The sequence below is a fragment of the Cricetulus griseus genome (genome assembly GCF_003668045.3).
Source record: "Cricetulus griseus strain 17A/GY chromosome 1 unlocalized genomic scaffold, alternate assembly CriGri-PICRH-1.0 chr1_0, whole genome shotgun sequence".
Taxonomy (NCBI): Eukaryota; Metazoa; Chordata; class Mammalia; order Rodentia; family Cricetidae; genus Cricetulus; species Cricetulus griseus.
The window spans coordinates 184,928,799-184,954,678 of NW_023276806.1; the positions used below are offsets into that span (position 1 = coordinate 184,928,799).

The 25,880-nt window shown below is 40.3% G+C and overlaps 1 protein-coding gene across 2 annotated transcripts; it reads right to left on the reverse strand.

The window, feature by feature from the left end:
- Positions 1–1,537: 1,537 nt before the first annotated feature.
- Steap1 (STEAP family member 1) lies at positions 1,538–12,236 on the reverse strand. 2 transcript variants are annotated; one of them, XM_027391573.2, is made up of 5 exons: positions 12,130–12,236; positions 8,239–8,353; positions 5,681–6,193; positions 5,182–5,346; positions 1,538–1,870 (listed from the first exon to the last, which is right to left on the reverse strand). In XM_027391573.2, exons 2-5 carry the CDS (start codon positions 8,320–8,322, stop codon positions 1,613–1,615), a joined length of 1,020 nt encoding a protein of 339 aa, XP_027247374.1. In that variant the 5' UTR covers positions 8,323–8,353; positions 12,130–12,236; the 3' UTR covers positions 1,538–1,612. The 2 variants fall into 2 exon arrangements, with proteins under 2 accessions (XP_027247374.1, XP_027247375.1); XM_027391574.2 differs by having other exon boundaries at positions 8,239–8,368; positions 12,130–12,216.
- Between the last annotated feature and the right edge of the window lie 13,644 nt (positions 12,237–25,880).

A 25,880-nucleotide genomic window follows, 5' to 3' on the forward strand; every position in this document is an offset into this window, starting at 1 on the left:
GCCCTGACAGGCCTCATTCTTTGCAGCCCCATTGACTGCAATGATCTCTGAGCTGAATCCTCTATGTTGGTTGCATAGTTGGGGCTCAGCTGCTGCTTCTCGGTACTAAAGGCCATGGCATGTTGCTGTGCCCATGGGGCCGCAGGTACCGCCAACCTTAGCTGGTTGACTGTGTTGGGATATGGATAAGCGGTCCCAGGTTCACAGCTTGCTGAACCTGGTTGTAATTCTAGGCCTCTCAGTTCACTTTCTGCCTGTGACGGTGATGAATCACTGCCCAAGGTCACAATGGTGCTGCTTGAATGTTTATACCAAGAAACATGTGTATGTATTTCGGAGCTCACGTTCACTGAATTTAGATTGATACGTAGGAGGCTCTTACTTTCTATCACAAAAGAAAACAATCTTTGTAAAAGAACAAAATATTTAAAAGAAACCTAGGATCTAGCCAATGAATGTACTAGTTTTATTTTTTTTTCTTTTTTCACCATCAGCAAAGCAGTTGTCTATAATCCTAACAAATGGGTATAAAAGATAAAGCTGGTGACATTTTCTAATTCTAAAAATCTTGGAGTGTTGAGTTGTGTTAGGAAGACTTAGAGCTCTTCAGGAACTCACTTCTAGAGTACTTTTTGTCAAAGTAAGTTCTACCAGCCTGTCTGCAACTCACGTAGAAACGATGGAATTTACTTTTCCTCCTGTATGATGGAATTTTGCATGGCTTGGATGTGTATGTGATATTAACTCTGTTGCTCTATTTCTGTAGACACATCTCTGTTGTTATTTCATGAATAAAACCTGATTACATCAGAACAAAGTTCTTTAACAATAATCATGATGTATATTATAGAAACCATTACATGCTAACTGCCCTGGTTTGACCATTATTCAATGTCTACATGTACTAGAATATTCTTCTGTATTAAAATAGCAAATTGTTAGATATAGCTTAGCAGTTAAAACACTTGCTCTTGCAGAAGATTTGGGTTCAATTCTGAGCATTCACACTGTGGCTAACGAGTACCTCTTAGCTCCAGCTCTAGGGAATCTGACTTGTTCTTCTGGCCTCTGAGGGCACCAAGGCATGTACTTGGTACACACACATACACATAACAAAATAAATCTGAAAACAGATGGTAAAACTGGTATTTCAAGGTGTTTTTAAATGTATAATGTATGTATTTTGACAAATCTGATAGTTTGGTTATGCTTAGCCATACCAGAGAGAGAGAATATGCTAAAGACTGGTTCTAGTTATTTTGAATGAAATCTGTCAGAAAACATAAAAATTCCAAATGCATCACATATGCATAGATAAAATAATACTGAAGTAGAGCCCATGAGAGTGAGGTGGCTCAACAGCTGAAAGTGCTTGCTGACAAGGCTGACAACCTGAGTTCGAGTTTTGGCCTTACGTGTGTAAGAAGAGAATTGACTCCCACAGTTTGTCCTGCTGACCGCCACATGTGTGCTGTGGCACTCACGTGCTCACACACCCCAAATATATAAATAAATAAATGTAAAATAAACTAAAACATGATCCTGAAGCATTCATTTTATTAACAAACACAAACTTGAGATATTTATAACAAAACACCAATATTGAGTAATTCTACAGCCGGGAGGCCGCCTCCATCCTGTTTACTTTGCTGGGATCTTCCCAACCACATCGAATCTTCAGTATCTTCCTCCTCAAGCAGGGCAAGGAGAGCACAACTTTACATATCAGGACAACAGTTGGAAGGAGAACGGCTATCATGAAAGTAGGAGGCATGTACCAGACAAACTGATTGATATCTACCCATTTATTCCAGGCAAAAATCAAAGCGTGTACTGTGCCCAGAAGAAGAGAGACAATTCCCAGTTTGCTCTGCAAAAGAAAAAAAAAAACATTATGACAAAGGTTGATTTTAATAATAGTCAGTTCCACCCTACCCGACTGGGACTTGTTCTGTTGCTTGCATATCCTTTCGTTCATCTACAGTTATTTTCCCCACACGTTTTTCAACAAGGTCCATTCATACCTTTTTATTCTTTTTACATGTTGTCCTTACCACATTACTTTTGGGCAACTGTTCTTGTTTCTAAGGTAAGTTGAAAATTCATTACCTTTCCTTTAGTATCTGCACCTTCTCTCAATTCTGTTTAAGACATCTTTCTTAAGATGCTTTTGTTTTTTGGTGGTGATGGGAATCAAGCAAGCCTTGTGCATGCTAGCTAAGTACTGTAACACTGACCAGCATCCCTGAACTCATTATGACATTTGCTTTATGATATTTTGTCTTATTGGTTTCATTTTAATTTTGCTTATCAGGCAATATCTAAAATTACACACTGTCTTATAGCAGGGTCCTGGCAGAAACAACACGATGGTTTGAACATACTAGGTATTTGATGAATATTGATAAACTGACTGAAGAATACTATAAAAAAGCATTCTGGCCGGGTGTTGGTGGTGCTCACCTTTAATCCCAGCATTCGGGAGGCAGAAGCAGGCGGATCTCTGTGAGTTTGAGACCAGCCCGGTCTCCAGAGAGAATGCCAGTATAGGCTCCAAAGCTACACAGAGAAACCCTGTCTCAAAAAACAAAAACAAAACAAAACAAAAAGCATTCTGACCTCAGTGACCTTTATCAACTGATATTATTTTAATTTTGTAAATGAATATGAAGATGAATTTTATGTGTGTGTGTATACATTTTGCCAATGAATCATTTTTTAATGCCAAGCAAAAGGTTTTAGGAAGGGAGGTGGAAGAAGCTGTTATAGATTTCTTCCTTCTTCCTTCACATAGAATAAAGTCACCCTGTTATTTGATACAAGAACCCCCCCAATCTACCACTTAAAAAAATTTCCTGATGCTATATGCTGGAAAAAAGAAGAAATAAAATCACTGGTCCACCAACATTAGAGAAGATCCTTTGATATCACAATTGTACATTCTAGAGGATGCTAGAAAAAGCAGCAAGGAAAATCTGAGGCCAGTTAAAATATTTGTTTAGCCATCTCAGGCAAATGGGTGCTGGCAAAGATGTTTTCTCCTGCGTCTGGGTGTCAGCAGAGGAGAACTGGCACAAGGACTTTTTTTTTTTTTAACCAAAAGAAAAATAATTGAGACAGGAACTCATAGTGTGTCATTGGTTAGTCTGGAACTCACTGTGTAGACCAGGCTGGCCAGGGTCTCACAGTGTGTCACTGGCTAGTCTGAAACTCACTGAGTAGTCCAGGCTGACCAGAAACTCACAGGAATCTGCCTGCCTCTGTCTTGGGAAAGCTGGGATTGAAGGTGTGCCTAGAGATACTTTAAAACAAATACTAGAAGATGGCTGGGCATACATCTGTGGAGGAGAAAGTTGAATTCTTTTTGCATATGCCAAGGAGTGTACAGCTGGGCAAATGCTAATGTTATTTTCAGGTTTTTTGAGAATCATCCACATTTCTATCCAGAGTGGCAGAACCAGTTTGTAATCTCATCAACAGTGAGTGAGGGTTTCCCTTTTCTCACAGCCTCTACAGCATTTATTGTTAGGATATGTATATATGTATGCATGTACACACACACACACACACACACACACACACACACACACACACACGTATACACACTTATTTGAGACAGAGTCTCACTATTTAGTTCCCACTAGTCTGAATTTCACTATGCAGATTAAGTTGGCCTTGAACTCATGGAGATCTATGTTTTTAAAACATCATATATTCTGATAAAATGGAAGAAACATTGGGGATAATTTCAATGTTTGAACAAACTAAACCTAGAAGATATGAAGAACAATTTCAACTTGTTGAAACACTCTGACATTAAACAGAGAGAAAGCTGTTTAAAGTTGTCCACCAACATACTTTTCAGTCATTCTGACAAGATTCTTCTAGACGGTTTTTATTGGAAATGTCACTAGCCTAACAAAATAAATATATCTCAATTATTCATTTGTGATGTTATGCCTCCATTAAACAGCTAGGTTTATATTTTTAAGATATGCAATTTCACTCCAGGTGAAGTTTCTAGGATCATAACTGAAAGATACTCTTGATTGTGTGAAGATTAACTTTCCAAAACAGGTGTTATCTACTTATAGGTCACATGGTGCACAGATACCAGGGTGGACTTGTCAAGGTACAGTGCCCAGATTCAGTTTAATACCAAAAAGCAGTGCTCATTGTACATGTGGCATAAAACAATGTAAGAAAGAATTTCAGGAGGGAGAGAGGGGACTTCAATGGCCACCGGCCAAACACAAAAATCCGTGAATACTTTTCTTCGAGAATGTAGTACAGAGTCTAAGGCATGCTGGGATAAAAGAAACTTTGCGGCTTTATTGAGATACACATGGATGTGCAGAAGAGACAGTGGAGAATGCCTCACTGTGTGGAAATTTCCAAAACTCCCTACCCATAAAAGTTAAGATTACAACTTCAAAATGTCTTGGAAGTTACTTATGACTGAATTAAGTTCAGCTCCTTGGCTTTTGTTACATGGGCCCTTTTTGGTCCATTGTTCTTTTTAAGTGTGGCCCCCTACCTAGAAGATATGTGAATTCATGACAGGATTTTGAATTCCAGAAATATTTTGAAAGTTCAAGTGATTAAGCTAATTTAATTGTAACTTAGAAAAAGCATCTTGAAAAATTAAATAACAGAGCCAGGTGTGGTGGCTCATGCCTATAATCCCAGTACTTGGGAGCTGACATAGGACGATGACTGCCTTAAGTTCCAGGCTAGTCTGGGCTACAGAATAAATTCCAGTCTAGCTTGGGTATAAGTGTGAGATTCTATTAAAACAAAACAAAACTAGGTATCAGAATACCTTCAGTCAATAAAACTTTGTACTTTAGAGAAAGATTTTGTTTTCTGGAGAGTACAAAACTGTGTAACCTCAAAGGCATGAATAGAAAAAAATGTTTTTATAAAGGGGCTAGTAAACAATTGATATTCCTAAAATGTCATATTTACATTTATTGGATGGGAGCAGCAAGTTGTCTAAAAAAGTTTTAAGTTTAAGAAACAATATTTTGGTTTTAGTAATGTGTCTTATTCATGTCTACAAAATGCACCCTATAATTTACAGAAGCAATAGAAAAACAGTAAGAAAACATTGTTTTTATGGAATAAATCAATATATTTAACATTCCAAGAAGACTAGTGTTATTTTTGCATATCACTGACCTGGATATAGTGGAATTCTCTCCATGTTAAAGAGTCACTCACAGATGGGATAGATGTCACAGCCAAGAGAGCCAGGATGGCCAGTCCTACAATCCCCAGGGACACATAAATCTCCATTCTCCAAACATCATGCTCAATCCAGGCATCCTCTTTGTTTTGTTGAACCTAAGAGGAATGCAACCATACTTACTGATAGGTTAACTTACTTGATGGCTTAGTCTGACAGAACTGTGAAGTGCATGCAAAGTCTGGTAAATAAGTAGAGGATAAAAAAAAAAAATCAGTCCTAACAGTCACACTGTCAGGATGCGAATTGAAGCCTGACAGTCTATGCAAAGCTTTTTTATGTTAAAGTTGTTACTTATTTCCGATTTAAAAATATTCCTCAATATAAGATGAGGACTACTGGGATGCTGCTGTTACTACAACAAGAGAATGCTAATTTGTTAAGTTATTTGGACCTTTTGGTTTATTAATCTTGCAGTTACCGACTCCCTACCTGCTTGTACGCCCAGTTGAGCAGCTTGTATCTGTAGGACCGCCTCATTGGGTACGACAGGCTGTACACTGCATGCAACACAGCAAAAAAGAAGCTGAGCAGCCCGAACTGCTTCCGTGTCAGCATCCATCTGTCTAGCCATGGCGGGAATTTCTTGTACTTGGTTCCATTGCGGAGTTGTACAACTGCTGCTATCACTCCTGGCAAATAAACCAGCGCCAAGAGGGTGATGGAAACCATTGGCAAGACTTTGTTAATGACCAGGATTGGAATTCTATAAAAATACTGTTCATGGGAAGTTACTAAAGGGTGAATGATTTCCCTCAGAACAGTGTACAGGAAGGTCAGAGAGGATATAACCGCTGCAATTTTAATTGGCAAGCGCCAGTTCGGGAAGAATTCCTGCGTGTGCTGAAGCTCGGAGGGGCAGTCAAACGCATTAACATGGACGGTGTGCTGCAAATGCAAGAGCATGGGCCTTTTCAGCATGTGTGGGTCTCCCGTGTGCTTAGTCTACAAGAGAAAGAAAGAGAACGTCTTAACACGGGACAAAGCACTGGATTTCTTTTACTCTAATAACTTCCTGCTCCGTCATTGTGCTTCTTAGGGAACAGGGCATTCAGAAACTCGAGTGTGGATACCTGTCAGCTAAGGGCGGTATAGTCTGGGTGTGACTACTGCATCTTGATATGCTAGAATTCTCCATTTGTCTATTTGTTTCCCCCTGTGTTTGAGACAGAGTCCCATGTAGCCCAGGCTCCTCCCTTTATAACTGAACTGATTTGCCAGGTTCTGGACAAGGGTTGCCACCAAACTGGATTCCATTTCTCTTTAAAACAAGAGATACATGCTGCACTTATACTAAAGCTTAGACAGCCATGTCTCTTTTGAAGATTTGAAATAATGGAATAATCTTAAGAAGCCAATAAAAAAAGTTGTATTTTTTTGGGGGGGGGTCCGGTATTCTTTGGCAAAACCAGAAAACTTGCATTTCATATTAGGTATTCTGTAATGTTTCTGTTGGTTCCTGAGCAATTAATTATGCAGGGCAGTGACAGTGAATTCATTAATTCAAATGCAAAGGATCAGGAATAATAGGGCCATTACCAGCAAAGAAAAATATGAATTTCATTATGCAGTTGTGGTGTTTGGAATGAGAATAGTGGGAATAATAGGGTCATTATTGTAGGGAAAATACAAATTTCACTATGTAGTCTTGCACTTTGATTTTATATTTCTAAAACAGTCATTTGTCTAAGTGGTGATCTATAATATATGATCAGAAATTAAAAAAAAACTATTTAACTGACTAATTAACTCCTGCAGACACGATCCGCTTCCTGACAGGTTAATACTTCTCTGTCCACCACTTATTTATTTATTTATTTATTTATTTCTTGGTATTCAGTAATTCAAAAGAATGTGTGTTGTATAATTTGTCATTTTCACAAGGGATAAGCATAAACAAATTAAAAATCCAAATTAAGATCATGGAGTGTGTCATATCGGGCTCCTTTATGAATCACTTGCTTCTTATCTCTTCATTTTATCCTCATTTTTATAGCTCTATGTGTGCCAAAGGAGAATCCTCCACTGCTTGCCGTGATGTGCACGGTTATCTTGCTCATCTCATTGCACGCAGAGTAACTTTAACTCACATAGCACTCCATAACTACCGGTGCTTAAGAATGATCTCTCTAAGCTGTCTGAATTTTCCTGAGTCACACAGCACTGCTCTATCCAATGCCTTTCTAGTCACTCTGTGTGGGAAGGAAACGCCTTCTGTAATTCCTGCACGTTAATACAGCCTAAATGAATTAGCTGAGAACATTTTTCTAGTTAAGAGTGAAAATTATGATTCAGCAATTAAGAGAGTTAACTTGGAAAATGAAACTGATTTTGTTCTACAGGGTTATTTTTGTAAGGTAAATGTTTGTAATTCTTACTCCTTTTCCCTTCGAATAATTAATAAAACAATCTGTTAGAATCGAATTCCATATATTTTAAAAAGGTAGGAACTTTGGAACCAAAGATTCCTGACACTTTTTCAAATGATGCAGTGAGAAACATTTAATCCTGTGGTTGACCCAAAGTGGGACAAGTGATTCTTTGCATGAAGAGATTTGGTTAAACAGTGAGTCATTGTTTACTTGGAGGTCTGTCCTGTAAGCTGCTATAGTGCCTATAAAAATGCTTAACAAAACTACTTTTATATGGGACATTGTAACTTTTGTTTTAAAACTTAGAACCAAATGTGTTAGAAAGGACTGGAAGGGCTCTGGGGATGATCAGTTAATTCACTTTGTGCAGAAATACAAGACTTGGGATTTTGCAGGGACCTGATGAAGGTTATTCAGCTCTGCCCAGATAAACTAGTCAAGTCAACTCTTATGCCACACTGCCCCTTACTCAGGGTAACTTCAGTCACAGGCATCTGAACATGGAGACCAGCAGACTAGAATGGAATGTACTCTCTCAACACTAGTAGATTCAGTAGATTCAGAATACACTGAAGTGTGTATAGATTTTATTACTAGCTATTATAGTCATTATTTTACCGAGTAACTGTCATCTTCCAGACTTCTCTTAGGCTTCATTTTCCAAAGTTCTTCTTGGTTTGTAATATCTTTAATGTTCTCCATGATTGCTATAAAATAGTATGGCTTCAGCCACCTAGAAAAAAAAAGTCTATGCCATTTATGATACTATTGTTTTATGGAACAATATAAAGTATTTATTTACTTTAGAATGAGAGAAGATAGATACAATTAAGATTCCAATAGTGAATAACCTGGACATTTAGAGAGTGGCAAACTAGTGTACAAATGTCAATTATTTGCTCAATGAATGAACTATATCTATATGAAACATAAAGGATTAGTTGTTATTTTTTACTTCAGGAAGATTTAACTTCAGATTCTCAGAAGAAAGCCCACTCCCCTTAAGGGAAAATGGAATTAGGAATCCGTTTTCAGTTTTGAGTAATGATGTTATCAGTGGAGGCTTGAGGTAGCTGATACAGAACTTCAGGAAGATTTATGTTTCATAGGCTTCCGGGGTTGATGAGGGAAGCTGAAACAATTGTGAACTGATCTGTAAGTTGAAATGGCCCCGAAGGCAGTGAACAGAAGAGACATGATTATTAAGGTGAAACCCAACAGTTGCTTCAAGGGCCAAAAGGCTGTATGGTCAGAGTGGCCTTTGCACAAGTCCTGTTGGTAAAACATGGCTGCCCATCTATTTCCAATGGGGTGCTGAGTCGTGCTCAGTCACTGACGGACCCACTTAGTCAATTCCATGAAGAAGAAGCTAGTCAAACAAAGAAAATTACTTCTTAAGTGCTTTCAGAGAGCTCAATCCAGCTTTGGTTTAGCCCTTTTTATTCAAGAGTAGCAGGATGTCATATTATTCATTGTTTTGAGTGAGCTCTAAATTCACTCTTAGAGGATTCCATCTGCAATCTGTACTTTGTCAAACAAAAGAGAAAAACAAATTAAACATACAACAGTTATGTTGGTGGAAAACATTCCAAATACCTTGGAAGTTTGGATCACCTGTAACACTTCATGAAGTGGAAAATTATTTCCAGGAGTGGGTTGTAATAGTTAGAATACTTTCCAAGTTTTAAAGCTCAGGGCTTCACAAAGAATAGAGGAGTCATCTTTCCCAAACACCAACTTTTTTTTTTTTTTTTTTTTTTTTTTTTTTTTTTTTTTTTTTTTTTGTTAAGGTGCTTTGGGAAACTTTTCCAGAATTACCTGTCCAGAAACATTCAGGATGAGAATATATGTTGGGGATCCCTCATGTGAAAATCACAAAGTTGTTCCAAAGTGCAAAACTGGAGTCTTGATATGGTAACACAAGTGGAAAGTTCCAGATGTGACCTCATGTGAGGGTATGCACCCAAATTCCAGGTACAATAAATGTATTATATTGTATGCTTTTTAGATAGGGTCTCAGTATACAGTTCTAGCTGACCTGGAACCTGCTATGTAGAGCAGGCCTCAGACTCAGAGAGCCACCTGCCTCTGCCTCCGGAGTGCTGGGATTAGAGGTGTGCGCCACCACACCCAGCAAATCATCCACAGGCCAAGCATATGCAAACAAAGTGCATATGAAGCCAGAATGAACTTCCTGTTCAAACTTGCATCTTATCCACAACAAAGCTTATTGTGCTTATGTGACTATAAAAAAAATGGACAAAGTATTTCTGGTTCTAAGTGTCTTTTGGATTCATATGACAATTAAAATTGTATTTACTGTTTTGACTAGCCCATGTAACATCGTTCTTCTGGTTGTAGGACAATGACACAGGCTTGGCCATCCAGAGTTAATTTCTGTGATCACACTGAGTAGCTTAGGACGGCAGTCAAGTCTAGTGGGCAAGTTAAGTCCTCTTCTGACATAATCTCCATGTCACAGAGAATGAAAAGATATCCTTAACAATTTTTTTTTTGTTACGTTAGGGTAGCATAAAACTACCATGTCACCCCCCTGTATAAGTTGGAAGGCTTCTTTATTTGAGCACAAGAAAGCCACCACAGAAAAACCAAACAATAAATAAAGGACAGGTCCAGGTGGCAATAGTTTAAATACTTAATACACCTGAGACCAGTTCTTGGATTTCTCAATTACATTAGTTAATTACCCCCCCCCCCATTTTTTAAAGTTTGAGTTGTGTGCTGACCATTGTCATTTGGAAGAATCCTGGGTAAAGTGTATGCCATTCAACAAGCATTTACAAGGCTAAGTCCACACAGATGCTAAAAAGGAAGAAGAATGAGACTTCGTACCTGACCTGGAGGGGCTTACAGTCTTTCAAAAACATTATTTAATGTCATTTGGTAATTTTATAAAGACAGTAGTTTGGGAGGGGTATCTAGGAATAGAGTAGCATGCATGTAACGAAACACAAGAAACGTTTTACTAAGTTTAGAGCATATTTTAACTGGCGGTTCAGTGTGGTAAAGAGTGATGTATATAAATCTATAGCTGCTCACTGTTAATTCATTAAACACACTCTGAACAATGATGCCAGACATGGGGAATACAAAGTTAAATGAGATGTCTGTTCTCAAAAACCTTTTAGTTTAGGACACGCAAACACTCAGGCAATAACTGTGTGCTAACACCATGCATCTTAAAGGACAATAGTGTACAGATGGGTGGTGACTCAGGAAAGGAAACGAAGAAAATGGATGAGAACTCTCTTCTATATCCAGTCCTGTGACCCGCAGCAGGTTGCCAGTGCTTGCTGACAGAGAACCACTACACAGAGATTCCGGGTAGAAAGCCAGAGTGACCCCAAGAGGTGCCCAGCCATTTGTTTGCATGGTACCACGCTAAGGAGGAAGGCCAAGGAAAAATACCCATGTCAGTAAGGGTGATTGTTGACTGTGTGCCCAGAAACCAGGAAAGCAAAATATCAGCTAAATAAAACATGCTGGCTTCGTTAGACATTAGGTAAACATGTAATTGGAGTTCTGCAGGAGGGAGGGTTACATCAGACTGCCCAGCAATCCCAGCAGGAAACAGCAGTATGAAGATGTCAAGAACTCCAGGATTTGACCCAATATTCACCGACCCTTCCCCATTAAAAGGGAAGTACAGATTATGACATGATTTCTGTTTTGCTGGACTAGGATGGCTGGCTTGCTGTTCCTGCTAAATATTGACACAGCCCAACTGACTCATGTTTACGGCCAGGAGTTTAGAATCCAAGAAACCCAATGACTGGAATACATTGTGGGTTGCAGTGTCTGTCCCATCTTGGGGACCTTCAAATGTATTTCGGCTTTGCCACACTCAATTATTGGGAGAGGGGATGGCGTTCTTCTCAGAGCTGACCCTTAAAGCATTGTGCTGTACATTAATGCTAAGTAAATTCCCTTGGTTAAATACGGATATGTGGACACCTCCCCACCCCAACCCAACAGCGCAGCCAAATTCGAAGTGTACTTAAAATTCTGTGTCTACAAATGCCAGGCAGTGTATTTCACTGGAGTAACTTATTTAAAAGCTTTGATTGACTACTTTGGAGAAAACCCGAATCCCACCCAGATCTCCAAAGACTAGGGCCGGTGTTCCAAGGACTTAAAATGAAAAAAAAAAAATTCCACTAACTAGGAAACCAGAAGTCCAAACAAACATCACGACAAGGTAGCGGCCATCCATCAGGTGATGCAAACTCGAGGAGACTGCCGAGTTGGCAAACTTAACATCTGACCCCAACCCGCCTGCAAACTTAACCACCGTCCTAAAAAGCTCCACGCCCTATGGGCACGGCCTCGGAGTCCTGCTCCCCGCGGGGTCCACCAGTTAACCCCGCTGCCCCGAGCACACGCTGCAGGCAACCAGCCGGCTCGCGGCACCCCTCCCAGGCCCGCACAGTTTCGCAGGGCTCGCGGAGGCGGGGAGCAAGTGGCCTACGAACCACACGAGGGACTCACCGGCTTCTCCGTGGGACCTGACGACGAGCCGTGGCTGGGACTCCCAGCCCACGCGGAGCCAGATCCCCGCAGCTCGCAGCCGGCTCCGCAGACCCCGCCTACTCCCCCCACCCCCGCCCGCCGCGGCTCGCACAGCGCCCCCTGCCGGCAGCAGGCTCCCGTTCACCTGCGGTTGCTTGGGCGGCAGTGGACGATGCTCCCCTAGCAATGCGGACTTGGCCTTTGCCTGATCCCACCCTGGTTCACGTCGGTGGGTGAGTCCTTCGCAGCAGCGCTCCTGGGGCTGCACAGGGCGAGAAAGTCACTGGAAACCGACTGCTTCTCTGAGAGTAACTGTTAGTACAGAGAATGATTCTGAGTTTTGTGAGTGACTGATTTCACCTCGGCTTTACTCCTTCGCGCCGCATCCCATCTATTAACTGCAGCTTCCCGGGTCAGCTGATGGGATTACGAACAAAAACAAAGTTATCGTCAATGTTTGAAAGTTTCATAAAGAGAAAATGCCAGCGGGGATCTACTCCTCTGAAACGCAAGAAGACTCTGTAATTGCTGATCGAGTTCTCGATTGCAACATCTCGGGAATTTCGCGCACAGCATTCCCAGAACTAGTCTGGTGAGGAAATGTAAAGAAAAACAAACTCGCAGCCGCATTTCCCGTGATGATCCTTTATTCACAGGGCACAAACACTGCATGTTTTCTTTTATTGTTTCGTTCCTTTTGAGACAGGGCCTCGCTATCAGCTATGGCTGGCCTGGAACTCGCTATGTACACCATTTATTGATTGACTGATTGATTGATTGCAGATACGTGAAAGAATGTTACAATACACACACGTGGAGGTAAGAGGATAACTAGGGGTGTGTGTGTGTGTGTGTGTGTGTGTGTGTGTGTGTGTGTGTGTGTTGGGGGAAAGGGTCCAAGAAGCAAAAGTTTAGAGGAGTTCAAAATAAACCTGTAAACTCGTGACTTCTGCAGGTTGAACTCAGACTTCAGAAACTGGAACTCACAAGGTGCAAATTACCGACAGAGCTATGTCTCCACCCTGTGTATTATTTTTAATGTGGCCCTGGGTCACAAACTTCCCCTTTTACAGAGATCTGCCTGCCTCTGCCTCCTGAGCGCTGGGATTTAAAGGTGTGTGTCATCATGCCCCGCTATATTGCACGTTTTAATGAGCTCCTATATACGTTTTTGGACTCTCTGACTTTATCAGATAGTGTAAAAAAGAAAAAAAAAAAAAAAGGCTTTGAAGATTAAATTATCCTGGGCTGACACCTTGTGGTACAAATAGCCTCTTGCAGCTTTTATTTCATTTCTAATGAAAGTAGAAAATCACTAAAAGCACCTTTAGAGAAACTGTAACTCATAAGGTGGAAGGAAATACTTGCACTTAACCGACTGGGGTGTGTCTCCGCCCTGTGTATTATTTTCAGTGTGGCCCTGGGTCATGAACTTGCCTACATACTGATTTGATGAACCCATTGCCTTTGAAGGATGGTTTCTGGACCACTGTAGAGCACTGGACTGCCGGTTCAGCAGCAAATGGAGTAATATTCTGTGAAAGAAAAAGTAGAGACCCATCTACTACGAATGGTTATAATGGGGGAGGGGAGATAAGCGAGGTTGGATGTGCATGCTTTATCATGTGATGAATTACATACTGAACCCCTTGAGATGCATTTAATGTGGATAAAAATAAAATAAAATAANNGTGTGTGTGTGTGTGTGTGTGTGTGTGTGTGTGTGTGTGTGTGTCACTGCTTAGCTGTACCACAGGTCTCCTGGCTCCGAAAGAAGCTGGTTTTATTGTAATCACTGTTAAGTGCTTTGTAATAACTGAGAACCAGCAATATATTAATTCCTCTTCCTCCCTCCCATCTTCCCTTCTGTCATACCCCTTGCCTCTCTCCCCTTCCCTCTTCCTCCCTCCTTCCTTCCTTCCATCCTTCCTTCCTCCTATCCTTCCTTCCTCCTATCCTTCCTTCTTTCCTGTTTGTTCTTTCTCTAGGGATTTGAGCGGGGGCCTCATGCTGCACCACTGATCTAGGGTATGAAGGCATTAAGAAGACCAATCTGTGTTTTCCTTCTCTCATTTTTGACAACTTCCTCACAATAATCATGTTTGGCTTTCATTCTAATTGAGGTAGCATCTATTCATCTCCATGCATGTCTGTTTGCTCAGGGCTATCTCATTCCCCAAACAGGGTTATGTATTCACAGTGACACAGACCTCACCTCAGCAGCTTTTCTGAGTTTTCACAGCTCCTTAGATCCCAGTGTCACTTTTTTTTTTTAAACACAAAAATACCTAAGTGCTAATGTGAATTCCTTCAGCGGATTAGTAAGTACTTCTTAAGAGCTCTGTGCTACATGCAGTATTGTACTAAAACCTGTAAATTCAGCTAAATTACTTTGATTCCTGCAAGGCTTTGTACTGGGAAGACAAATCTCTGTAATAAAAGCACAGGCAAACAGAAAGAAGGCAGCAGGGAAGCCATGTTTTATTTTACTCCAAGTATGAACTTACTATCAGCTTCATACTTTTTTGAAAGCCATTCAAAAGCCATTTGAAATGTAGGTTTATGTTAGCATACTAAGGACAAATCCCACACATATTTGGAGATACTAGCCAATGATTGTATACTTGTGTGTATTTATAAATATATGGAAATGAACACATGGCTAGGAGTATGGTCAAACACTGGATAGACTTTTGCTGAAGGTGAAGGGACCAGCTCCCCATTTCAGTAGCCATGACAGTAACACGTGCTTGCCATGACCTTGTCCTAGTCACTAGAATTCAGATGCCTGCCTCGTGGCAAGGAACCAATCAGAAGTTAGCTGGTGGCGCTATGCTTTATGGCTCTTGGTGTGCTTTACGGACAAGTGCACAGCAATGACGCATAGAGCATAGCAACCACCCTGGAAGGGCTTATGGGCCATAACAACCAGTTGGCCAATCAACACAGGGCAAGCCCTCCAAGCCTGGAGACACACCAATCCTGAGCCTAGACACTCTCCTTACGCTGCCCTACAAGATCTCTCTCTGCAGCCAGTTCGAGCTGTCTTTGCTAGCTATCCGCCATGGCGGGTGGGTGAAAGACCCGAGCTAACATGGGGTTAGCTTGTTTAAAAAAAAAAAAAAAAAAAAAAAAATCAAAAAAACCCAATAAAGCCTCATGCAGTTTGCAGCAAGTTTTCGAATCTGCCTGGTGATTGGGGTGACCGAGGTCCTGGGCTGAGACCCCGGAGACCTGAGTTTTTCAGGGGTCTAACAAAGGGAAAACAAAACAGAGGTACTTCTGCTTCTCCACTCTTTTCTGACTTGAATGGGAAGCCAGACTGGTGTGTAAGACCCCCCCAAGAGGGAAGATCCTCACTCACGTTACGGATGACTCGACCCCCCCAAGAACTCACCAGAGACCATCCTTGCTGCAATCACATAAGGTTTATTGACAGGAACCAGAGCGTTGGGGTGGAGACTCATATCCCACGAAGGGGTAGAGGAGTTTCGATCACGAATGGCTGGGAATAGGGCCTTTTAAAGGAAGAATCTACAACCCAAAATATCAAAAATACCAGTGAGGGAAGAAACCTCAACCCAAAATACCAAGATTACCAGTGAGGGAAGAAACCCCAACCCAAAATATCAAGAGGAAACTCCCTGTTTTTAAGATCGTTTGTAAGATTCTAATCTACTTTTTATGGCTAGCCTTTTCCTGGAACAGAGTTGCTGAACCGGCTAGCCACCTTATATCCTAGGCCTTATTTTGTCTGCTGAGGGGGGTCTTCTTTATCCTGGCCTTTCAGGTGTACTGAGGAAGAACTGGGGAAGGACAGAATGAATATTCACCCTGGTTTCCCAGTAAATAAGAAAGGTCAGGGAAAAAGGAGGGAGATACCTGGGGCAGTAGTGGAGTAACAATCTTAAGGCTAAGAATGTGATGGAAGGAAAAGAGGACAGCTGGTGAACAAAGGTACAGTACAGCTCAATCTCTCAGGAATCAGAAGAAAGAAGGTAAGTGAAAACTGAGATGTACACTCTGTGGGGAGTGACAACAATGATGGGTAAATTCAGAACTCATGAGATCAAGACTTTGATAAACTTTGAAATTACCAAAATGAAAGATTCACTTCTTGTCTTTAGTGAATGCACCATTTATGTGGATGAAATAGAGAGGTAAGGCTTGTGACTGATTGAATTCACTGGAAATAATAAATTGCTTAGGGGTGATGGTGGAGCAATCCTTTAATTCCAGCACTTGTCTTTAGTGAATGCACACAGAGAAAAACAAAACAAAAACAAAAAACAAAGCAACAACAACAAAAAGAATGAGATACTAGGAAAAGGATCAAAGCACCCACATTCATAGATGTGACTTGATAACTTGGTATTTATCAGTTTAGAAATAATGGAAATTGTTCTCGGCTCCATTATTTTTAAATTTCTCAGGGTGCATGGAACTGTGAGGTCTCTAAAGATGACAAGATGCCTGGTTCTGGTCTTTAGTGCCGTTGAGTTGCTAGGAATTTCTAAGTCCATGCTCCCCCACTCAGGCTAGACCTCGTGGCTTCTGTGGTTTGGGACTGAGACATGCCAGGCCACGACAATAACATAATGGAGAGGGGATGCTTTGAACTTAGCCCCTCAAAAGTGAGCATTTCCTCACTTACCAAAGTGGGAGAAGGCTTACAGAGTTGTGTTGAGGAGTTACTATTCTAATCACTGTAGGGGTCTTCCCCCAGATCTACTGTGTTTGTGGGCCAAGCCCTGGTTGTGGTCTTTCAGTGCTTCTGGAAGATTTCACATGGGTAAGCATCTTCAGGGCTAGCCCTCTTCACATGTCAAGACTTTCAGAAAGATCAAGATTGACAGTAGCTGGAGATCAAAACTTTGTGTTGAATTGAGTTATTCTATTCAGCCTTTGCTTTAAGTCTATTCTCAATTTGCTTAAAAAAATCCCTTCGAGTCTCTCAAAATCCATCATTTCTACTTACATGTCACACATGCATCCCTCTTGCAATTCTCAGACCCTGTGCTAATCATGGAAATGCTTTTATCTTGTGGCTTGGCAGTTTCGGAATCCTTAAGAACACGGTGGAGCTGTGCAGGGAGATGGTTAGGTGGTATAACTCCATAAGAAGACACAGAGACATGCTTGCTGGAAACAGTAAACTTCCTATCTTGTTTCCATCCCAGAGAAGGTAGTGTCTTTTCCCAACCACTAAGCAAGGAATCTCCTCCTTGGCTCTCTGCCTGCTCTTTGAACCTGTTTATTGGAGCTAGATTCCGTGGTTGGCTGTTGCACTATGTGACCACCAGGTGGCTCCAGAGGCCTTTGTAATGAAAAACAAAAGACCTGTCTCTGGTGTGGCTGTTTTAATAAACTTTCTCAAATTTAGTGTAAAAATAGAAGTTTGACATGTGTGGTTGGGTTGTTATTGTGAGGTTTATGGTACTTAATGATATTCCATGTTTAGAATATACATTGAGCTCTGTATGCTTAGGATCACTTCTAATTTATCTACCCATCTGTTTTTCGTTTTCTAGCATCTGCGTATTTACTTATGTGTAAGTGTATATTTATATAATAATTATCTTCAGTTTTCTTATATTCATAACTGTAGCTTATATTTATTTAGTGACTTACCATTTCAAATGGATTGCTTTATTTAATCCATATTGAAAAAAAGCACACAAACCTTGAAAATAATTATTTTTGTCATTTTACCAATGAGCAAATTGAGAATTGCAGAGAATAAGTATCTGCTCGAGGATACAAAACATTTTTGCTTGTCCTAACCACAACAACATGCTTGCTATAGTTCTTGCAACTTCCACAGCAGGTATGTTGCTTTTATTTACTTATTCAAATTAAAAATTATTTTATCTTAGGTGTGTGGGTGTTTTGTCTGACTGTGTCTATGTACCGTGTGTGTGTTGGTGCACTCAGACAGAGTATCTTAGAAGATCCCAGGTCCCCTGGAAGGGCATCCTGAGCTTGTAACTGCTGAGCCATCTCTCTAGCGCCTGTGCTGCTTTTAAACACAAGTAAAGGGGTCTGGAGAGATGACTCGGTGACTAAGAACATTTATTTCTCTTGCAGAGCACCTAGGTTCAGTTCCCAGCACCAACACTGGGTGGCTCGCAGACACAGAGGATCTGACACCCATGTTTAGCCTCTGTAAGCACTTGCACATTCATGGTTTGCATAAACTCACACAGGCACATACACACATGCACAACAACAAAAGAAACTCATTTTTAAATACAAGCAAATGAATTTATAACTAATTATCAGGGGAATAAATTCACCATGATCAAAAACATGTTGGTCTGTAGTCTGTTAATGATTAGTGTTTGAGTGCAGAAATCTTGTCTTCGGTTCAGATAAACATACCAGACTAGATCTTAATTACTACTGAAATACCCTGTGATCCACATAGGTTATTGTGGGGATGCAAGGCTCAAGGGTTGCCTGAGGGACTAGACAGTTTCAAGGATCATGGACAACAGCAGTCCACTGAGACACCAGGAGAAGTTCACAAGTGGTCTTTTTGGTGTTGTCATCATAGCTACGGACTTACTTCATTCAAGGAGCACATTGACTATTCTGTTGTATACACTTGAGTAGTGAAGTCATAAATGGTGTCTTAGAGTTTTTATTGCTGATCAACGCCCACCCCCACAGTGACACACTTCCTCCAACAAGGCCACACCTCCTAACAGTGCCATTCTCTTTGGGGGCCCTTTTCTTTCAAACCACCACAACTTGGATAAAGGAAAAGCCATCTTTCCAACTTCTTTGCTCATGTACATGAGAAGGTGCCTTCATGTATATCATACAATGGTCACCAGGTTAGGTAAACTCCATTGAAAATGCTCCGCATGGTGTTGGACATAGAAAGAGATCACTGGGTACCTTTGTAAAGATTGTTGGAGCATGGTGGGTAGGAGAGTGCAACGAAGGACTTGGGAGAAAATCCCTTGAGCACCAAGAGAATGTGAGGCAGAGGGGGAGTGTCTTAGTTGCATCCATTTAGAAAAAAACCTTTTGCTTCTTAGTCCTTATTGCGTCCAGCCACAAAGCCATACACAGCATTTCTAGCAGTCTCAGACACCATCCAGTTTAGCTATGTTACAGGAGAGAAATAGTCTCGAGCATTTACTGAAGGTCAGCTTGTGACAGTTCCAGGTGTAGAATTGTGACCCAGAGTCTGCTTGTTGTTAACTACTATCTATACGGATTCATTTTTAATCAGGAATTTGCAATTCTGAGATCAAGATAGCTTTTGTCTGTATGATGTGAGCTCACCTTAGAGTCCCGAGTTGCTGAAATAAATGCCATATGTAATCGAGGGAGGGCAAGGTACTATAATTTTAAATCAACTTACAAGGAGACTTACTTTTCCTTGGCATAGTAGCCTCAAGTTCACGGTGCACTCAGTATATCTCTTCCTTGAAAGGCTCCATGTAATGTGATCTTTCCCATTAGCAGAGAAATATGGCTTCTTTTTTTGTGCAGTCTTCTCAAGATGCTTTCTATTATCTTTACTTATGTTATAACCTTATAGAGACTTATTTCTCAGTAAGCTCCCAAGTAAGAGTAGCAGCAACTTGATTTTATGAGCTAATATATTTCCATTTCTTTCGAAACTTATCTTAGAGGAAGGCTTACTTATGGAAGTATAATAGCATCCACCTTTTATATACATGGCTATTGGACACACGCATGGAAACAGCAGTCCATTGGACAATTTCTTAAGTTTTAGAAGCTACCAAAAAGGTACTTTCTGTCCTGGCCACCTAGCTTCAGCTGTCAGTTTGACACAATCATAGAGTCATCCAAGGGAGTTCCAGTTGAGGGTTTGTCTAGATCAGAATGGCCCATGGCCATGTCTGTGAGGGATGTTCCTGATTGATGTGGGATGGCCCAGCCCACTATGGGTGGCACCATCCTCACACAGGAGAGTTTGGGCTCTTTATGTAATAACCAGCGAGCGAGCCAGGGAACAAGCTAGCAAGCAGCATTCTCCATGCTTTCTTCTATGGTTCCTCGGCTGGGAGTGGATTCCTGTTCTGACTTCCTTCAATGGTGGACTATGACCTGGGAAGTAAGTTAAATAACTCCTCTTTTCCCTCAAAAAATATTTTTTGTTTAGGCTGTTTTACCACAGCAACAGAAAAGGAAACTAGAATACTTTCTTTGCAAATTATATTTAAAAATGTGTTTGTAGTTCCAGGAATGGAGTGGGTCCATCATTTTCTTGGTTCATTGTTATACGTTTTACATTTTTCTCTTTCTATACTTTATTTCATCATTCAAATAAATACCCTAAAATTATAACCTGCTTTCTACTCCATTAAACACACGTTGATATGAGTAAAGGGGAAAATTGAAACTGTAATAATGTTGGCTTTAAAAGTACTTTTATTTTACAAAGTAAGTGTTTAATCAGTGAAACATGGGAATTGCGAAGCAGACAAACATTGTCTTCCAACTGGGACATAACCTGTTGAGAATTTTGTAAACCTTTCCAGGGAAAAATAGGTAGATTTTGTTATATGTGATTGGGATTATGCAAGATATCTCTGTCTTTTGCTATGTAATTACCACCCACTATTCTGGAATCTCAAGTCAGTATCTCAGTAAAGGAGGTGTGGTTTAGTGGGAAACAAGGCATCCATGAGAACAGTGCTGAGTGTAGAGAATATAAACAACCATTTGTCTCTGGTGGAAAGCTTTGGGTAGGAGGCTGTCCTGGTGCATCAGGGATTTTTCTGATATGGGATTTGGAGATTTGAAAGTGTTTGGGATGGGTGAAATCAAAAGATAGGCTGCAAAGAAGAAAGTAGAAAGAAGCCATTAGCTCTCTTGAGTCTGGGGGGGGGGTAGATTGGTCTGTAAGGCACTTGTCTTGCAAACTTAAGGATTTTAGTTCAAGCCCTAGAACTTGAAAAACCCTTGCCAAGTGTGGTGGCCCAGGCTTCTAATCCCACAAGATGAATCTGGGGCTCACTGCCAGCTAGTGTGGTCTACTTTGTGAGGCCTAGGCCAGTGAAGAGGCTGTCTCAAAAAATAGTGGGCAATTCCTGAATAATGATATTTGAGGCTGTCCTCTGACCTTCTCATGTATACATGCCCACATGTCCATACACACTCACACACACACATACTCTCTCTCTCTCTCTCTCTCTCTCTCTCTCTCTCAAACACTCTCAAACATACACTCACACTCTTACACAGACAACTCTTTCAGACACACACATACACTCACACACACACATACATACACACAGGCTCTCAAGCACACACTCACACACAGACACACACATTCTCTTTCTGTCTTTCACACACACTGTCAAACACATACTCACTCTCACATAGACACTTTCTTTAAAACACACACTCACACACAAACTCTCTCACACACACACTCAAACACACACTCACACTCACACAGACACACACTGTCTCACACACACTCATACACACACACTCTCTCACACACACACTCACACACAGACACACTCTCTTAGACACACACACACACTTTCTTGACAAGTCAAGGGCGGTGTTTAAATGGGGTTGAGTGTGATGTGTTGTTCCACTGATTTTGCAGCCAATCCCAATGAAGCAGCTATTTTCTTTAGTGATGCTGTTAAAAATCCTCCTTGGTTGCCATTTGTAAAGTCACTTCAAATACTTCTTCAGAAAAAAGTCTCTGCACTGATACCACGATCTCTCAAGAGATTGCTGGTCTGAGGCAGTATCACCTTTAACTCTGAACAAACTGCTTTTTAAAAATAGTCTGAGGACCTTCATTTCTGCCAGGACGCCTTCTGGAGCCTCACTAATCAGTGTCAGCAAACTCGAAATTTGCTCATCCGACAGATATATAACTACATAGTGCAACTTGTTTTTCCCTGTCTACCTGAAAATTCCAGCAAACCTCTGTAGATTACTTACCGTTTACAGCCTCTGTTCTGTAAATTACCAGATCCCATTGATGGCTTGTGTGTCATGCTGTTTGTGACTCTGCTGTCAGTTTCTAAAACTCTTAATGCCACAGACTAATAATTTCTTTTGTTACACTTGTATGCCCTTCAAAGACTTTTCTTAAACTTGTTATTTCTTTTACTCATATTAGGATATTTTTCCATTTAATAATTAGGTTTTTTATAAAGTTAAATAGGCTAACATTTAAAATATGTTAATATACAGTTATAAATCTCTTTGTAGCCTTCTAAGTTTCTCCTAAGTTTAGAATTGCTCACTCTTACAGTCGTCATTTACTGAGCAATTTATTTTATATATAAAATTAGACAAGGTTGGGATTTGTTTTCCTTGGGATAAGTGATAAATTATGCCTGTCTCTCCTTTCCCTGTGGCATTTAAATGTTACTTTTTCTATAACTACTGGATTTAAGGTATTCTGTGTTTCATTGTTAACATGTGATGACACATTGACTTGAATACAATGGACTAATGGGATACTTTGATATATGATATAAAAAGTCCCTTCTTATTCTCTCCTTTTAATTAACTAAAATTGTGGCTTTTATCAAATGATTCATGCACACATTTTAGTGGTCAGGTAGTTTTAATACTTTTTTCTCCAGTCAAAACCCAAAAGCTCTTGTTGTAACTGTTGCCTCAGATCCCTATTTATTTATTTGTTTCTTTTGTTTTTGAGACAGAGTTTCTCTGTGTAGCTTTGGAGGCTATCCTGGAACTAGCTCTTGTAGACCAGGCTGGTCTCAAACTCAGAGATCTGCCTGCCTCTGACTCCCAAGTGCTGGGATTAAAGGTGTGTGCTACCACTGCCTGGCAACCTCAGATCCCTCTTCAATAAGTAATAATTACAACTTGTATGTACTTACCTTAAACTCAATTTTACACTGATCTCTCATTGCATTAGATGAGGCCAGAGATTTATTTATTTATTTTGTTTACATCCCCACCAATATGCATTCTACCCAGCTCTTATTCCATCAATATGTTTTTAGGTTGACAAAGCCAAAAACTTTATTGTATTATTATACTTTATTTTGTTATTGTAAATCCAGAACCCTCTACAGAGATAAGGTATTTAGCACAGTATCTTAGTTTGGGTTTCTGTCACTGTGAAGAGACACAACAACCATGGCAACTCATAAAAGGAAATATCTAATTGTGATGGCTTACTTACAGGTCAGAGGGTTAGTCTATTATCATCATGGAGGGAAATGTAATCACATGCAGGCAGGAATGGTGCTGGAGATGGAGCTGAGAGTCCTACATCTTGACTTACAGGCAACAGGAAGTGGTCTAAGATACTGGGCGTGGCTGGAATATATATGAGATCTCAAAGCCCACCCTCAAAGTGACACATTTCCTTCAACAAGACCACACCTACTCCAACAAAGCCACACATCCCAATAGTGCCACATTCTTTGGGGGCATTTTCTTTCAAACCAGTGCACACAGTGAGACCATTTTCCCTTCTTACACACTTTTATTTTCCTAGTGACTAATATATGTGTGGTTTCTGTTTGTTTACCTGTTCAGATTTTAATGTAGTTATCCATTCACTCTCAGCTTACCTACTAATTTCTAAGACTTATTCTCAGATACCAAAGATATTTGACCATTTCGAAGATAGGAATGTTTCCTGACTGGCCCACCTTATGATCTCCATTCACCATCACCTGGAGATTCTTCTTAATTTTTTTAAATTCAGATTTATTTGTTTTATGTGTAAGAGTGTTTTGCCTTCGTGTGTGTGTGTGTGTGTGTGTGTATGTGTGTGTGTGTGTGTGTGTGTGTGTGTGTGTGTGTGTGTGTGTATGTATGTATGTATGCATGGAAGTTTGTTTGTGTACCACATGCATATCTGGTGTCCTCAGAGGCAAGAGAAGAGGGAATCAGATTCCTTGGAACTGGAGTTATAGATGGTTATGAGCTACCATGTGGGTGCTAGGAACTGAACCTGGGCCCCTCTGAAAGAACAATAAGTGCTTTTAACTGTAGAGCCAGTTCTCTACCCCTTCTTTTTGTTTTTTTTTTAAATAAATTCTCTATATTAAGCATCTTCTTTATTGAATTTCAAGGTTTCTTCTTTCTCATTTAAATCATTAAAGTTAGGTTCCTGAGGTAAAGAGCTTGAGGAGACTAATTTGCAAAGTGATATCTTTGATCTTTACACTTGGTTGATAGTTTGACCATATGTAGAACTCTACTTCAAATCATTTTCCTTCAGGAGTTTGATGTCATTGACTAATTATTTCTAGTTTATATGATGCTCTGAGAGGTTCAAAGCCATCTACATTCCTCTGTTTAGTGTATTTTCTACCTCTGTAGAAAATAGTTGCTATTTGATGTCTAAGTATTCTGAAGTTGAACACTGTGTGCTTGCTGATGGGCCTTTTATTTGGTTTACTTAGTAGTTGTTGGGTATTTGCAAGGAGTTATACATGCATGCATGCATACATACATACATACATACATACATACATACATACATATGAGCTCCCTCTCTGACTCTGTCTCTGTCTCTGTCTCTGTTTCTCTCTCTCTCTCTCTCTCTCTCTCTCTCTCTCTCTCTCTCACACACACACACACACACACACATACACACAAGCTCAATATTCTGAAGCTTGAGATAGGTTTCTTCTAGATTGCAGACTTTGAAACTTCCTCCCCTATTCTTAAAACACTTAGTCTACAAAACCTAAAATGGAAATTATTTCACTGTCTTTTCAAAATATAGTGTCATGTTTAATGTTTTTCTTTTGAGAAAGGATCTATTGTGTTCTCTAGAGCCTCTAGTTTTGGATAATTCCATGTGCAGTTTACAGCACATTATATTTTTTTAAGGGACTTGGAAACCAACCAGGACTTTGGAGTGGAATAATCAAAGAAGACACCGCCTTTCTCTTTCATTCTTTGTGAGAGGGTGTGGTCTGACTTTGTTGGGCTGACTGGTGCCATAGTTTGTAAAACTATATTCTTTTGCAAAGATAACAGAGAACTTATTTTTCCTTGGGTGAAGACCAGTTAGCAAACCCAGGTGGTATATAATCTCAATATATGAGCTCCTTAAAACTCCTTTGAGGTTGATCACATTGATGCACATTTTTAATCCCAGCACTTGGGACACAGATGCAGGTGGATCACTCTGAGTTCAAAACCAGCCTGGTCTACATAGTGAGTTCCAGAGCTACCTAGTGAGATCCCATCTCATCTTAAAGACAGCAATATCAACAACAACAGCAACAAAAACACCACAAAGCCTCAAACCAACCTCCCCCCATCTGAAGGGGAGATATTTTCTTCAGCAGCATAGACAATGATGCAATGCCCAAAGTCCTATAAATAACCCTAATGAAACTCACGGTATCACAAAAAGAAATAAAAAGATATGAAAGTAGAAGTAGTTGGGAAAAGGAAGGGGATTAGTGGGACTAGAAAGGGGATAAGGGAGAGCAATGAAGGTGAATACAATAGATATGCATTGTGTGGGGCTGGAGAGATGGCTCAGAGGTTAAGAGCACTGACTGCTCTTCCAGAGGTCCTGAGTTCAATTCCCAGCAACCACATGGTGGCTCACAACCATCCATTATGAGATCTGGTGCCCTCTTCTGGTGTGCAGATGTACATGGAAGCAGAACGTTGTATACATAATAAATAAATAAAATCTTTAAAAAAGAAATGTATTGTGCATATGTATGCAAATTTAATAATGAACCCACTATTTCACATAACAG